The sequence below is a fragment of the Coregonus lavaretus genome (genome assembly GCF_964263955.1).
Source record: "Coregonus lavaretus genome assembly, chromosome: 3".
Lineage (NCBI taxonomy): Eukaryota > Metazoa > Chordata > Actinopteri > Salmoniformes > Salmonidae > Coregonus > Coregonus lavaretus.
The window spans coordinates 54,584,035-54,601,040 of NC_139990.1; the positions used below are offsets into that span (position 1 = coordinate 54,584,035).

The following is a 17,006-nucleotide window of genomic DNA, read 5'->3' on the forward strand; positions in this document are numbered from 1 at the left end:
TTGTACTCAGCACAGCTGAAGGAGAATCTTGAGTTGGAGGAGAGAGAAGCAGGATGATAGACAGGTCTCTATCAGGTCCGCTTTGGATGAAAAGCATATCTTGTGGCATGTCTCCTGACTGACAGTGTCAGTATGGTAGAGACATGTATTGAGTGGACAGAATGTGAGGTCATCTATCTGATGGTTCAGTTTAGTATGACTGGTATATTTTGTTCCTGCCTACTAATCTCTGGGTTCCATTGAGTAAGTAAGGCGGTCTGTTGGACACATAATGTAGAGTGACATTTTATGTCATTCCATTAGTGGACGATAGTGTTGTTACAGAATATTGAGGCACGGCTATCTGCTAGTACAGATTAGCATGGCTTCTATTCTGATGGTCTGCCCACTAGCCATTGGCATTGCCATTGAGCTAGATGGGGCGGGTCTATAACCGATGACGCGGTATATTGTGACGCCCGGATGGGTTTTTTAGTCGCAGTACTGCGGGAATTGGTTGCAGCCATTGCTGGGCTTGACCTTTTTTCATTTTTTAATGGGAAGTGTTAGGCTCGGCAGGGAGTACATTTTGGAGCGTTTCGCTCCGCCTTAAACCACTAGGAGCATAGCTCCCCTATGGGGCGGAGCTCCACGATATAGAACGACTAGTTACCGGAGTGTAACTCCAGTTCTATGAGTGGAGCGGAGCCCCATAGGACTTAAGGCCCTGCCGACCCTCTCTAGTCTCGCTGAAGATAATATCTCGGGAGGCAGATTGAGGGAACGGGTCCCTGTATATAGGGGCACCTGTGCTCCCATTGGCTGCAGGTGTGTGCATAATTTTTGCTTCAGGCTGTTTCTGCCGTAGGGCAGAGGGTAAACCACTAGGAGCATAGCTCCCCTATGGGGCTCCGCTCCACTCATAGAACTGGAGTTACACTCCGGTAACTAGTCGATATTAACATGTGCTTATCGCCCTCTAGTGGTGAAACCAGTTAAATACCGAATTCTCTGACAAAGCCCAGATATTCTTCACCGTCACAGAGAAGGGAATGGATGAGCGTCATCAGACTGTTTTTATTGCAGTAGATATATATCCCGCACTGGACACCTTGAATCTGGATCGTCTTCAGCTTGCTCCACATCACTCTTCTCCTTCTTTATCGACCACCAGTGCAGAATCCTGTAACAACCAGGTGCACATATGTAAGCCTATCTTGACTAGGATATCTAGACTTGGATGTCCCCTTCATAGTATCTGTAATATACACGTGACATAATGCATAAATAAAAAAGTTATGGCATGAGTGCTGAGTCGGGTATGATGGCTATCATATGAGCCTGGATATGTGTCATTTTGGAGGGAGAATCTAATATTTTTTGTCCTATAGGGGCTTTAAGTGGCCATATCTTTTCAGGCCCCAATAAATTAGATATAGTGTCACTGTTGCTGAGCAAACATGTACCTCATTGCTGTTCTGGAAACAAGATATGATAGGATTTGAAGCTGCCTGTCCATATTTGACAGGGATAGCCCTTTCTCTGATTAAGTCACATTCAGATTCAAATAATCTTTATTGGCAGCATGGCAAAAAAGCAATCCAATGCTGTCAAAGGAACATGGCTTTAATAAAGCATGGTATGGTGAATATGCCATGGCTAAGGGGTATTAAGGCACTACCTGCATTAATAACTGTGTATACTATAGCCTATAGAATATAAATGATTGTCTCCATCTGTGAGGGAGGAGGGATACTAACACAGTCAAAGGTATATCTACAGCTCTGTGTATGTGAGCTGGGACACTGACACAGAGGGTACAGTTGAAGTCGGACATTTACATACACCTTAGCCAAATACATTTAAACTCAGTTTTTCACAATTCCTTACATTTAATCCTAGTAAAAATGTCCCTGTCTTAGGTCAGTTAGGATCACCACTTTATTTTAAGAATGTGAAATGTCAGAATAATAGTACAGAGAATGATTTATTTCAGCTTTTATTTCTTTCATCACATTCCCAATGGGTCAGAAGTTTACAATTAGTATTTGGTAGCATTGCCTTTAAATTGTTTAACTTGGGTCAAACGTGTCGGGTAGCCTTCCACAAGCTTCCCACAATAAGTTGGGTGAATTTTGGCCCATTCCTCCTGACAGAGCTGGTGTAACGAGGTCAGGTTTGTAGGCCTCCTTGCTCGCACACACTTTTTCAGTTCTGCCCACCAATTTTCTGTAGAATTGAGGTCAGGGCTTTGTGATGGCCACTCCAATACCTTGACTTTGTTGTCCTTAAGCCATTTTGCCACAACTTTGGAAGTATGCTTGGGGTCATTGTCCATTTGGAAGACCCATTTGCGACCAAGCTTTAACTTCCTGACTGATGTCTTGAGATGTTGCTTCAATATATCCACATAATTTTCCTTCCTCATGATGCCATCTATTTTGTGAAGTGCACCAGTCCCTCCTGCAGCAAAGCACCCCCACAGCATGATGCTGCCACCCCCGTGCTTCACGGTTGGGATGGTATTCTTCGGCTTGCAAGCCTAACCCCTTTTTCCTCCAAACATAACGATGGTCATTATGGCGAAACAGTTCTATTTTTGTTTCATCAGACCAGAGGACATTTCTCCAAAAAGTACGATCTTTGTCCCCATGTGCAGTTGCAAACCGTAGTCTGGCTTTTTTATGGTGGTTTTGGAGCAGTGGCTTCTTCCTTGCTGAGTGGCCTTTCAGGTTATGTCAATATAGGACTTGTTTTACTGTGGATATAGATACTTTTGTACCTGTTTCCTCCAGCATCTTCACAAGGTCCTTTGCTGTTGTTCTGGGATTGATTTGCACTTTTTGCACCAAAGTACGTTAATCTCTAGGAGACAGAACGCGTCTCCTTCCTGAGCGGAATGACGGCTGCGTGGTCCCATAGTGTTTATACTTGCGTACTATTGTTTGTACAGATGAACGTGGGACCTTCAGGCGTTTGGATTTCTTTTGATTTTCCCATGATGTCAACCAAAGAGGCACTGAGTTTGAAGGTAGGCCTTGAAATATTTCCACAGGTACACCTCCAATTGACTCAAATGATGTCAATTAGCCTATCAGAAGCTTCTAAAGCAATGACATAATTTCCTGGAATTTTCCAAGCTGTTTAAAGGCACAGTCACTTAGTGTATGTAAACTTCTGACCCACTGGAATTGTGATACAGTAAATTATAAGTGAAATAATCTGTCTGTAAACAATTGTTGGGAGATGAAGATGAGAGAGAGAGAGAGAGAGAGAGAGAGAGAGAGAGAGAGAGAGAGAGAGAGAGACAGATGGACAGAGAGAGAGATGGACAGAGAGAGAGAAGAGTGGTGGACAGGGTTGAGGAAGCGAGGGGGGGATGGAGAGATGGAGGGAGAGATAGAGATGGTGGAGAGAGAGGTCAGAGACTCAGAGCACAGAGAACAGAGAAAAGGAGAGGCGATACATCGACTATAAAGATACATACAAAGATGTGTGGTGAAGCTCTCTGGCACAAAATGGCCACCGTGCTACACATTGATGGTGAATGGGGAGTCACCACCATACAACACACATAAAGGAATATGGGACTTGAATGAACGTCTCTCTACAACACTAGCATTACCTATGAGGTGGTAGTAGAGTCTGACTAAGGAGCGCTGGTCAGAGTAGATCTCACACTGGTATGTACCCTGGTGTCGCAGACCAGCTGAGGGGATAGAGTAGAGCCTGTCTATCCCTACTGTCACCTCCTCAAACTGATCCACCTGCTGGGTCCTGATCTGCAAGTCAGGGGACAACATGACTGCACAATCCTCTGATCTGTTCTCACTACAAAGGAATCATGTCTACAGGTCCCCTGTAGCTCAGTTGGTAGAGCATGGCGCTTGCAACGCCAGGGTTGTGGGTTCGTTTCCCACGGGGGACCAGTATGAAAATGTATGCACTAACTGTAAGTCGCTCTGGATAAGAGCGTCTGCTAAATGACTGAAATGTAAATGTAATGTCTAAATGGGAGTTTCAGGAAAAGGGCTGGTTTCATAATATGACTTCAATAATTCAGCTCATCTTTTTGGGAGAGTTTCTCATCTAAAGACATATTCGGGTCCTGATTGTGAGGAATTGCAGTGGGTACTGTATAGTGATGGACATGCTAGGGCTAGGCCATTATATCTGGCTTTGGCACTCTAAGGATAGGAGCTACCTCCCATAACATCCACTGACCTCCTCTGCAAACCAGACCACTTCCATTTCATAAGGCAGGGGAAAGGGGACGTCACACCTCGTCTGTGTCCGGTTGTTCTCCATGACTGTGATGTTCTTTACTGTAGACACACACACACTTTCACCTTGTGGTGAAGCAGTTCTCAGGGGGCAGCAGACTGTGGCAGTCTGAGCCCTCATTTTAACATTTGACATTTTAGTAATTTAGCAGACGCTCTTATCCAGAGCGACTTACAGTTAGTGAGTGCATACATTTTTCCTAATGACAATATTTAAATATAGCCTCTAGGGGGGTGCACTGAAAGGGATGATATGCTGAACAGTAATTGTGCAGCACCGGGTGGATATGAATACCATGGTGTGTGGGCGGGGACTGTCACCTTACATAAAGAAGCCAAGGACTTAAAGGGTACCTAGGGAGGCTTTCTGTGCAAAAATATATTATGTGTGAAAAATAGAACTACAGCCTTGGTTCCGTTTTCAAATCCTCTCTGACTTTACTGCTAAGAACATTTCAAGGATGAACGGCACCAAGTAGATGTTTTCACAAGGGGACAATGCAGTTACGTAACGCATAGCCTACACAGACAGTCCTACACAAACAGTCCTACACAGACAGTCCCTTCACAGACAGTCCTATACAGACAGTCCTACACAAACAGACCTAGACAGACAGTCATACACAGACAGTTCTATACAGACAGTCCTACACAAACAGACCTAGACAGACAGTCATACACAGACAGTTCTCCTGAGTGGCGCAGTGGTCTAAGGCACTGCATCGCAGTGCTAACTGTGCCACTAGATCCTGGTTCGAATCCAGGCTCTGTCGCAGCCGGCCGCGACCGGGAGACTCATGGGCGGCGCACAATTGGCCCAGCGTCGTCCAGGGTAGGGGAGGGAATGGCCGGCAGGGATGTAGCTCAGTTGATAGAGCATGGCGTTTGCAACGCCAGGGTTGTGGGTTCGATTCCCACGGTGGGCCAGTATAAAAAAAAATATATATATATATATATATATATATGTATTCACTAACTGTAAGTCGCTCTGGATAAGAGCGTCTGCTAAATGACTAAAATGTAAATGTAAAAATGTTCTATACAGACAGTCCTACACAAACAGACCTAGACAGACAGTCATACACAGACAGTCCCTACACAGACAGTCCTACACAGACAGACCTGCACAGACAATCCTGCACAAACAGTCCTACACAGACAGACCTTCACAGACAGTCCTACACAGACAGTCCTACACAGACAGACCTACACAGACAGTCCTGCACAGACAATCCTACACAGACAGTCCTGCACAGACAGTGTCAAGGCGGGTGTAGAATGAAGTCTTTTAACCAGACATTGGGGAGACGAGGGTATTTGAGTTATGAAACAAATCGGTGTGAATGTTCAATAGATTTGATGTGGTGGTGTTTTGTTACTCACCTGGACAGACAAGTGGGAACTCACAGGAGTCATACTGACAGGTGATACAGTTGTAGACATGACCAGATGCCTGAAAACCTGAGGAACCCATGGGAGGAAATGCAACACATAGCCTATACGTTTCTAGAATAAGGTAGAACAGAAAGGAAATACAATAGGAATTCAATAGGAAATTAAATCTATTTAATACTTCATATAACATGTCTTAGTATAACTATTTAACTAACTATTATACTGACAGCATGTGCACAACTAGCTTGCTATCAAAGATGTATTAATATAATAGCTGGAATCTTTCTAACACGTTGACGCCGTAGCGGCCATTGCTGAGGAGTGCTACTAAGAGTTCATGAGGTTCAACAGGAAGGTCATGCCACGAGGAACAATGGAGGAGGAAACAGTCACTCACCACATGGAGGGAAACATCCAGAAGCTGGGGAAGAAATAGGGGGAAAACAAAAAAATGAGGCAGAGACAACGATTTAAGCAACAACAACAACAAAAACATTTTTACTGATGAACATTGACATGACATGTCTTGACTTGATTGACATGGTTTAGTATAGAACCAAATATATCGTTAGAATGATAAAAGTACTATACAGAGCTATACAGAGCCCAGACTATACAGAGCCCAGACTATACAGAGCCCATACTATACAGAGCCCAGACTATACAGAGCCCATACTATACAGAGCCCATACTATACAGAGCCCAGACTATACAGAGCCCATACTATACAGAGCCCATACTATACAGAGCCCATACTGTACAGAGCCCATACTATACAGAGCCCATACTATACAGAGCCCATACTGTACAGAGCCCATACTATACAGAGCCCATACTATACAGAGCCCATACTATAAAGAGCCTATATTATACAGAGCCCATACTATACAGAGCCCATACTATACAGAACCCATACTATGCAGATCCCATACTATAAAGAGCCTATACTATACAGAGCCCATACTATAAAGAGCCCATACTATACAGAGCCCATACTATACAGAGCCAATACTATACAGAGCCCATACTATACAGAACCAATACTATACAGAGCCCATACAATACAGAGCCCATACTATACAGAGCCCATACTATACAGAGCCCATACTATAAAGAGCTAATAATATACAGAGCCCATACTATACAGAGCCCATCACACATATGACAGGTTGGGAAAAGGGCAGAATGAAGGTATTACTCTGATGCTACACACCATAGCAAGTAACGGAGGCATGGATGTGAAAGAAAGGTTATGAAATATGGTGTGACGTAGTAGTGAGGAAAAGGAAATACAACGGAGAGGAGGGGATCGTCTCACCTCTAGGCAGTTTGAAGGCAGCCGCAATGAAATTGTCTGCAGCTGTCAGTAACCTCTCGTCATACACTGTGTCTGATGGATAGAGAGGAGGAGGAGAGAAGGAGAGAAAAATATATCTCAATTACTCCCATGGAAGTGTGCGTGTGTGTGGCCCCCGGCATTCTCCCAAATTCTTTCCCAAATGTCCAACTCTGCTACATTTTTGTTCATTTTTACCAGAGCTGAAATGATCTAATAGTCTGCTGCTACATCCATCTGCCCCCAGTGTAAAACAAGGGAATCAGAATGTATAATGATGCACTAGATGAGCTGCTGGGGCGTGGGGAAGTTTGACAGTGAGTTATACACAGTACATTTACATTTTAGTCATTTAGCAGACACTCTTATCCAGAGCGACATACAATTACAGATGTAGGATCTTAATTTGATCACCCTGTTGCAGGGGAACTTCCCTGCAAAGCAGGAAATGTAAAACATGTAGTGTATTTGAGGTTTTAATGCTTCTGAAGTTTACAATTTACACTGACATTTCAGACTTGTTTTTACCTTAAGAAAAATGTATCAACCCCTACACAAATGTCCATTAATTATGATCCACATAATAATTAACAGTTCCTGTTGCTGCAGGATTATTTTCCTGCTGCAGGGGTGAAAAGGGGATACCTAGTCAGTTGTACAACTGAAATGTGTCTTCCGCATTTAACCCAACCCCTCTGAATGTCATGATCGTTGAGAGACGGGTCGGACCAAGGTGCAGCATGAAAAGCGTACATGTTTATTAACTAAATAAACATTCACCAAAACAAGAAACAACGTAACGTGAAGTCCAAAGGGCTATACACATACCAGCAAGATCCCACAATACACAGTAGTCAATGGGCTACTTAAGTATGATCCCCAATCAGAGACAACGAGCGACAGCTGTCTCTGATTGGGAATCACACCCGGCCAAACCTAGAAACACAACCTAGCACTGCAACATAGAAATAGACTAACTAGATCATAAACATAGAATCTCACGCCCTGACCAAACCAACTAAAGACAACAGGCCTCTCAAGGCCAGGGCGTGACACTGAATCAGAGAGGTGCGGGGGGCTGCCTTAATCAACATCCATGGCGCCCAGGGAACAGTGGGTTAACTGCCTTGCTCACGAGCAGAACAACTGATTTTGACTTTGTCAGCTCGGGGATTCAATCCAGCAACCTTTTGGTTACAGGCCCAACGTTCCTACCCGCCAGGCCACCTGTACGTAGCAAACTGTGTCAAGTTAAGATCCTACATCTGTAGAGGATTTATCTTAAGGTAGCTATGTAAGACAACCACATCTCAAATCAAATCAAATCAAATCAAATTTTATTGGTCACATGCGCCGAATACAACAGGTGCAGACATTACAGTGAAATGCTTACTTACAGCCCTTAACCAACAGTGCATTTATTTTTAACAAAAAAAGTAAAAATAAAACAACAACAAAAAAAGTGTTGAGAAAAAAAGAGCAGAAGTAAAATAAAATAACAGTAGGGAGGCTATATATACAGGGGGGTACCGGTGCAGAGTCAATGTGCGGGGGCACCGGCTAGTTGAGATAGTTGAAGTAATATGTACATGTGGGTAGAGTTAAAGTGACTATGCATAAATAATTAATTAACAGAGTAGCAGCAGCGTAAAAAGGATGGGGTGGGGGGGCAGTGCAAATAGTCCGGGTAGCCATGATTAGCTGTTCAGGAGTCTTATGGCTTGGGGGTAGAAGCTGTTGAGAAGTCTTTTGGACCTAGACTTGGCACTCTGGTACCGCTTGCCGTGCGGTAGCAGGGAGAACAGTCTATGACTAGGGTGGCTGGAGTCTTTGACAATTTTGAGGGCCTTCCTCTGACACCGCCTGGTATAGAGGTCCTGGATGGCAGGAAGCTTGGCCCCAGTGATGTACTGGGCCGTACACACTACCCTCTGTAGTGCCTTGCGGTCGGAGGCCAAGCAGTTGCCATACCAGGCGGTGATGCAACCAGTCAGGATGCTCTCGATGGTGCAGCTGTAGAATATTTTGAGGATCTGAGGACCCATGACAAATCTTTTCAGTCTCCTGAGGGGGAATAGGCTTTGTCGTGCCCTCTTCACGACTGTCTTGGTGTGTTTGGACCATGATAGTTCGTTGGTGATGTGGACACCAAGGAACTTGAAGCTCTCAACCTGTTCCACTACAGCCCAGTCGATGAGAATGGGGGCGTGCTCAGTCCTCTTTTTTTTCCTGTAGTCCACAATCATCTCCTTTGTCTTGGTCACGTTGAGGGAGAGGTTGTTGTCCTGGCACCACACGGCCAGGTCTCTGACCTCCTCCCTATAGGCTGTCTCATCGTTGTCGGTGATCAGGCCTACCACTGTTGTGTCGTCGGCAAACTTAATGATGGTGTTGGAGTCGTGCCTGGCCATGCAGTCATGGGTGAACAGAGAGTACAGGAGGGGACTGAGCACGCACCCCTGAGGGGCCCCCGTGTTGAGGATCAGTGTGGCAGATGTGTTGTTACCTACCCTTACCACCTGGGGGCGGCCCGTCAGGAAGTCCAGGATCCAGTTGCAGAGGGAGGTGTTTAGTCCCAGGATCCTTAGCTTAGTGATGAGCTTAGAGGGCACTATGGTGTTGAATGCTGAGCAGTAGTCAATGAATAGCATTCTCACGTAGGTGTTCCTCTTGTCCAGGTGGGAAAGGGCAGTGTGGAGTGCAATAGAGATTGCATCATCTGTGGATCTGTTGGGGCGGTATGCAAATTGGAGTGGGTCTAGGGTTTCTGGGATAATGCTGTTGATGTGAGCCATGACCAGCCTTTCAAAGCACTTCATGGCTACAGACGTCAGTGCTATGGGTCGGTAGTCATTTAGGCAGGTTATCTTAGAGTCCTTGGGCACGGGGACTATGGTGGTCTGCTTGAAACATGTTGGTATTACAGACTCAGTCAGGGACATGTTGAAAATGTCAGTGAAGACACTTGCCAGTTGGTCAGCACATGCTCGGAGTACACGTCCTGGTAATCCATCTGGCCCTGCGGCCTTGTGAATGTTGACCTGCTTAAAAGTCTTACTCACATCGGCTACGGAGAGCGTGATCACATAGTCATCCGGAACAGCTGGTGCTCTCATGCATGCTTCAGTGTTGCTTGCCTCGAAGCGAGCATAGAAGTGGTTTAGCTCGTCTGGTAGGCTTATGTCACTGGGCAGCTCGCGGCTGTGCTTCCCTTTGTAGTCTGTAATAGTTTTCAAGCCCTGCCACATCCGACGAGCGTCAGAGCCAGTGTAGTACGATTCAATCTTAGCCCTGTATTGACTCTTTGCCTGTTTGATGGTTCGTCGGAGGGCATAGCGGGATTTCTTATAAGCGTCCGGGTTAGAGTCCCGTTCCTTGAAAGCGGCAGCTCTACCCTTTAGCTCAGTGCGGATGTTTCCTGTAATCCATGGCTTCTGGTTGGGGTATGTACGTACGGTCACTGTGGGGACGACATCATCGATGCACTTATTGATGAAGCCAGTGACTGATGTGGTGTACTCCTCAATGCTGTCTGAAGAATCCCGGAACATGTTCCAGTCTGTGCTAGCAAAACAGTCCTGTAGCTTAGCATCTGCGTCATCTGACCACTTTTTTATTAACCGAGTCACTGGCGCTTCCTGCTTTAGTTTTTGCTTATAAGCAGGAATCAGGAGGATAGAGTTATGGTCAGATTTGCCAAATGGAGGGCGAGGGAGAGCTTTGTACGCGTCTCTGTGTGTGGAGTAAAGGTGGTCTAGAGTTTTTTTTCCTCTGGTTGCACATTTAACATGCTGGTAGAAATGAGGTAGAACGGATTTAAGTTTCCCTGCATTAAAGTCCCCGGCCACTAGGAGCGCTGCATCTGGATGAGCGTTTTCCTGTTGATTTATGGCCTTGTACAACTCATTCAGTGCTATCTTAATGCCAGCATTGGTTTGTGGTGGTAAATAGACAGCTATGAAAAATATAGATGAAAACTCTCTTGGTAAATAGTGTGGTCTACAGCTTATCATAAGATACTCTACCTCAGGCGAGCAAAACCTCGAGATTTCCTTAGTATTTGATTTTGTGCACCAGCTGTTGTTTACAAATATACACAGACCGCCACCCCTTGTCTTACTGGAGTCAGCCGTTCTATCCTGCCGATGTAGCGTATAGCCCGCTAGCTGTATGTTATCATTGTCGTCGTTCAGCCACGACTCGGTGATACCTAGTCATACCTAGTAATGGGTGGTTGTGTGCATCAAATAAAATGTCCATTCCATTCTTGGAAGGCAAAGTATTATTTCGGATCAAACTTTGAACAATCATGACTGTGTTACAGTATGCATAAAACAAAATCCACTGTAATAATCTAACTCTCTCTCCAAAAACATTTATTTAATGTCGTCTCCCAACACCATGGGCATGATCTCAGCATTTAGGATCTCCTTCAGCTTCTGATCGTAGCCTTTCCCTGAGAAATACAAAGTTCCAAGTTCTTATCATCTTCTTATTTTATAACCCATCTAGGGAGCCAAATTACTGTGCCTAAGTAAAACAGGATCAGTTTTCTCACCAACTCGCCCTGCCTCAATCACTTTCTGGTTGTTATTGAATATACTCCCTAGTTTTCTAAAGCACAAGTCTACATTTCGAATGTTGTATTCGGTGAGGATGTGTCCCCAACACAGACGTATACTGTCTTCAACCTCCACAAAGCACTGATAGCAGCTAGAAGAGGGGTTGAACAACGTGCTGGCATACAGAACCCACAACCCCCACTTCCACATCTTCAGGATGATGTGCTGTCATGTGGAAAAAGTTAGTTGAGGTTCCAAAACTTACTCAGAATGTTATGGTGTTGAATATCAATGTATGATGTCATAAAGGATATCACTGAGATACAGATATTCGCATAGAATTCTAATTAAGATTCCATGGCTATTCCATTTGCATGACACACTGAATGAAATGCTGTGTCTTTGGTCCCATGGTGCTTTGTGCAGAGCAGATGTTCATCTACACTTGAGGTGTAAGTGTATTTAAACCACTCCACTTATATCTGACAATGACAGTGTACTACATGTTAAATGCGCTCCCACTTCATGGCTAGGTATAGGAGGAGCACCAAAGTTTTCCCTTTGCCTGTGATGGTTTCCCCACCTTTCTTCTCCATTCCATTGTCTCTGGTCCCCTCTCTCTGCTACCACAATGCACCAGTTTTACTGCAGAGCAGAGGGATGGAGTGAGAGAGGGAGGGGGGAGGGAGGGAGAGGGGAGGGAGGAAGGGAGGGAAAAACTAGGGGGGGGGGGGGGGGGGGGGTTTAAGAGAGAGTGTAAAATGCTCATGAAAGTGTAACGATACAGAGTGGAAGTTTGTCTGTGAGGGAGACAAAACAAAACTGAAAGGAGAAAGGCTCACTGGTGGTCTGGATATGGAGAGGGAGGGGGAACAGAAGGGGAAATGAAAGCTAAGAGGGATAAACCCTGAGCAGTGGAGGACACTGAAATCAATGAGATAATGAGTGATGGAAAAAAGTGCGAGAGAAAGAGAGAGAGATTTAAAAAAAAGTTAAAGACATGGAGAGAGAGAGAAGAGAGATGACGAGACAGCAGAGGAGAGAGAAAGAAGAACAGAGAGAGACTACCAATCAAGCCCACTGCCTCATCACATCCCATATCCCCTACCCCTACCCCTACCCCTCCCCCACAACCCCCACTCTCCCCATCTCTCTCTCTCTCTGTGTGTCTCCATGGTAACCAGACAGGGTGCCTAATACACCAAGTTAATATATCTCCAGTGGCATTGTGAGCTGGGTACTAATGCATTCATCTGTCTCCACACAGACAAGCTAATCAATATTGGCTAAGACTGCCAGAGTCAGACAACCAGTCAGGCAGCCTCCCTGGCTTCCCAGCTGGGGAGGGAGGGCCACAAATACATTTGTGTGCCTGTGTGTGTTTGTGTGTATGAGAGAGAGAGAGAGAGAGAGAGAGAGAAGGCAAGTGTGAGAGAAAGCGAGAGAGTGTGTGTGTGTGTGTGTGTGTGTGTGTGTGTGTGTGTGTGTAGCCAACAAGGGCACTTTAATAAATTGCCACTTCATGCAGTACAGCTAAATGTTCATTCAGTTCTGTTTATTTACCTTTAAGGATTTAAATCCTCTCCATTAATATCTAGTGTGTGACTGGGAGGTTAGCAGGATAATATTTCTAGATGACTGCATGTTTATACATTACCAAGATGATAGTCCGGGATATGTTAAATGTTTGCTAATGGCTTTGCAGCTGTAGTATCATGCAGTGGAAATAGTGTTTTTAGTGCTTCAGTGCCATAATATCTCAATTACTCTGCAGAAGCTGAGAGAGAGATAGAGACGGGAAATGTAAGCAGCCACATTAACATGAAGTCTTCAATTAGATGATAACATGTTTTACACTTCTGGAGTCTCTCACGTGCAGATCTGCCAGACATAGCTCATAGCATGCTCCTCTTCACACGTTCACACAGACTGTCACACAGTTTCCATTACTCTGTCTTTATTTAGGAATTAAGACACACAATTTATACAGTAAACAAAATACAGTAACAAAATACAGTAACAGTGTATAGATACTTTATTTCACTTGGATCATTAGCTGTCTTCGACGATGATAACTTTGACGGGGTCACCACCCTTGGCTGTCTTCTGATTGGCTCCCATGATGGGTTAGAACACAAAGCCAGCCAATAGGGTGGGCCCCCTGAGGTCACTCCTGCAGTAGGAGAGTACAGACAGAAATCCTCTTCCACAGGTATTTGTTGTTAAGAGGGAATCACACTTCAGACAAGTACATAAGTACTGCAACATTCAGTAGAGACCTGAGGAATGGATGGGGCTGTGTGTACCATTATCATATACAAAGACATGGGACATCCAACCACTGTGTCAAAGTGGGATTTTGCTTTATATTCAGATGTGTGGAAGCAACTCTAACTATGATCACTTTAAAAGGAAACACGAGTTTAGACTCTATACATTGCATTCTTTATACTGGAACAGTCTATGGGAAATAGCAAGGAGTTCATTGACGTATAAAAACAGTAAGTCATTTCCCACAGCGACTCTTCTCTTCTTTTGCTCTACAATGACGAACATGAATGCAGCCCTGTTCCCGAGGACCTCACCTGTGACCTACTATGACCTCACAGGTTAAGGGTCTCAGGGACAGAGGGGCATGCTGGGAAAAGTAGTTCTGCAGGCCTTTTTATGACAGAAAAAAGAACCGCATCATTGCACCGACGACACAAAGCTATGACCTCGTCTGACATTTGCAATTCTGCGGCAACCGGCCGGCTCCTGTGTGGGTTTGCTGCAGAAACACAGCAAATCTGATAAATATAAAACATGTAATATAATTAATATGCACTCCAAACATTCTGTATAACAACTTGTTAATGTCCATTCTAGAATGCCCTTCTAGCCAATCAGAAACGAGTATTCAACAATGCTGTGGTATAACATACAATATAATACATACCTTCTAGATATATACTGATTGACAGTGTGTATACATACCTAATATATTCTTTTAATATGTAATATACTCTCTTAATAACCTCACCTCTGAATCAGTTCTCTAATAGCTCTTTTGAGACGTTTGCCTCTACGGACCTCCTAGGCAGTCCACTAAGCCGTGTCAATCAGAATAAAATAGTCCCAGTCAGTATAATTCCTCTACACTTAAGATACCACTATGTAACACTTGACAATCTCCAGCATGATTGTGTGGGTCTGCTCTGCTATTTAACAACAGCAGGGGCAACCAGCTACTGGCCAAGAATGGCTAAATCTGCTTACTAGGACTTTTCTCTCTTCTCTCCTACTGGTGGAGCCACTGTCTCCCTGTCTTAACTGACAATTACAGGTAGATGTTGCCTTTGTTAGTCTGACAGTGGTTCAGATGAAGGACAGGAGCTGTGCTCTCACTCACCGGGTGAGATGGGGACACAGGACATGATGGTTGTGTAGGGTTAAAGGAGGATGTGGAAGGGTGAAGAGAGAAGCCTTCGGATCCATCTTAGCAAGAAGTCACTGGATGCAATTTTCCAAAATGTCCGACTCTACCTGCGGAGGGAGGGAATTAAATTACGTCATTCTCAGGGACAGTCAAACCCTATGAAATACGAACATGTTACTGTACATACACTTCTCTCAAACATGTTTATTTGTTTGAATAACTACTCAAGTACATTGTGTCCAAATATATCCTACTATAGTGCCAAGAGCAAAAGTTCTGTGAGAGAAAATCTGGCAAAGCAGTGCCACCTATTGGTAGACAGTCTGACTGACACACTGACTTACTCTCTTACACAGGTAAATTCTCTTTGTGACAATAATGTCAAATAAAGAGAAAAATACAATGAATGAGTTAAAGAAATAATCAAATTTAGGCCGTGTCTGTTTAGGTGTCAGAAATAAATAGATGTTGATGAATGTCAATAATTTGAAACCGGGTGAGTTCAGTCTTTATAGAAAGGAAAGCAGAGACATTTAGAGACATGTATCTCAATTTCACACACCAATGAATTATGTATTTATCTGCGGTTCAAGTTACAAGTCCATATTATTAATATACTTCAGTTGGATCTGTAAATATCGTTTTTACCGCAATACCACAATCTCAAACTAAATTCTGCTTTTGAACACACATATGGTGTGTACGCAGGTGCAGATATAAACCATATACTTATAAACTGCATCAAAATGTTTACCAATATAGATTTCCTCTCTCCATCAATTCCTTAAAAAATAAATTAAAGAACTTCCCAATCCCCCTTCTCCTTCTAAATGCATAGTAGAATATCATCAATATGTGAGAAAGATCATTTGAGACAGAGAAACGCAAAAAAGCAGAGATAGATTGACTAAATCAATCTGGGAATCTGAAGGAGAAACAAGATGAGCACATACAGTAGCAGCTACACCGACACAGACATGTGGACAATATGTCTCTCTCAACATGTGTCCTCTGATGGTTCAGTTGTTGATTAAACACACACACAGACACAGGCACACACGGACACACACATACATGCATATACACACAAATACAGTCACAGAGACACAAAAGGACGGTATCTTCCTCTATCCAAAGTTCCAGTGCATGTTGGCGTCAGAGGCACTAAACAAAACACAAAGGTTTCAAAAACACAAAGGTTTCAAAAACACAAAGAATCAAACTTAGCCTTTTTCAACACTCCATCTTCATTCACCATCATTTGAGGCAGCAAATAAAAAAGAAGGCGGCATGCCTGCCTTTCCCCTCCTTTTCTCTCTCTTTGTCCCCCTCTCCCCTCTCTCTTTCTCTGTCTTTGCTCTACGGCGGCTGGGTCTGATGGCTGACTGGCTACTGGGGCCAGACAGAAAGCCCAACGGCAGGTATGTTACAGACAATAGTATTGATTCTATTATCCTGCATGCTCTACTCTCTACCTACCTCCCCCAGCGCCACCAGCACAGTCACCTCAGCCTCTGTCTTCTCCCTCCGTCAATCTGTGTCACCGGAAACACAAACACACACACACACACATTCTCACACATACGCGCTAACACACACACATGAACATATATGTTTGCATGCATTGGCGAACACACAATCCCCCCCCCCCAAAACATACAAACTGTCTTACACACATGTACACACACACATAAATACACACACACATGCACACAAAGTCTGTCTTCTCGCTTTCCCCCTCCTTCTTGCCTTCATGGTCTCATTCTCCAGTCTCCTCTCTCTGCTCTGAGCATCCCTCCCACTTTTACATGCCTTGTCCCCATTCTCACTCTCTCTCTCTCTCTCTCTCTCTCTCTCGCTTTCTCTCTTACCCTCCATATCCCTCTCGCTTTCTATCTCACGTTTTTCGAATCTCAAGTCTCCACTTACATTTACATTTTCACATTTTAGTCATTTAGCAGACGCTCTTATCCAGAGCGACTTACAGTTAGTGAGTGCATACATTTTCTTACCCGCCCAGCCCCCTCTTTGCA

At 44.2% G+C, this 17,006-nt stretch overlaps 1 protein-coding gene across 1 annotated transcript in view; it reads right to left on the reverse strand.

The window, feature by feature from the left end:
- Positions 1 to 1,056: 1,056 nt before the first annotated feature.
- Positions 1,057 to 17,006, reverse strand: part of LOC311108019 (sperm acrosome membrane-associated protein 6-like) — a gene marked incomplete at both ends in the record, with an annotated part of 29,059 nt that continues 13,109 nt past the window's right edge. The window contains 7 exons of the mRNA XM_084150655.1: positions 1,057 to 1,162; positions 1,760 to 1,784; positions 3,605 to 3,761; positions 4,204 to 4,304; positions 5,646 to 5,723; positions 6,055 to 6,078; positions 6,976 to 7,047. Of these exons, the coding sequence (XP_084006781.1) occupies positions 1,057 to 1,162; positions 1,760 to 1,784; positions 3,605 to 3,761; positions 4,204 to 4,304; positions 5,646 to 5,723; positions 6,055 to 6,078; positions 6,976 to 7,047 (563 nt within the window). The remainder of the gene's footprint in view (positions 1,163 to 1,759; positions 1,785 to 3,604; positions 3,762 to 4,203; positions 4,305 to 5,645; positions 5,724 to 6,054; positions 6,079 to 6,975; positions 7,048 to 17,006) is intronic.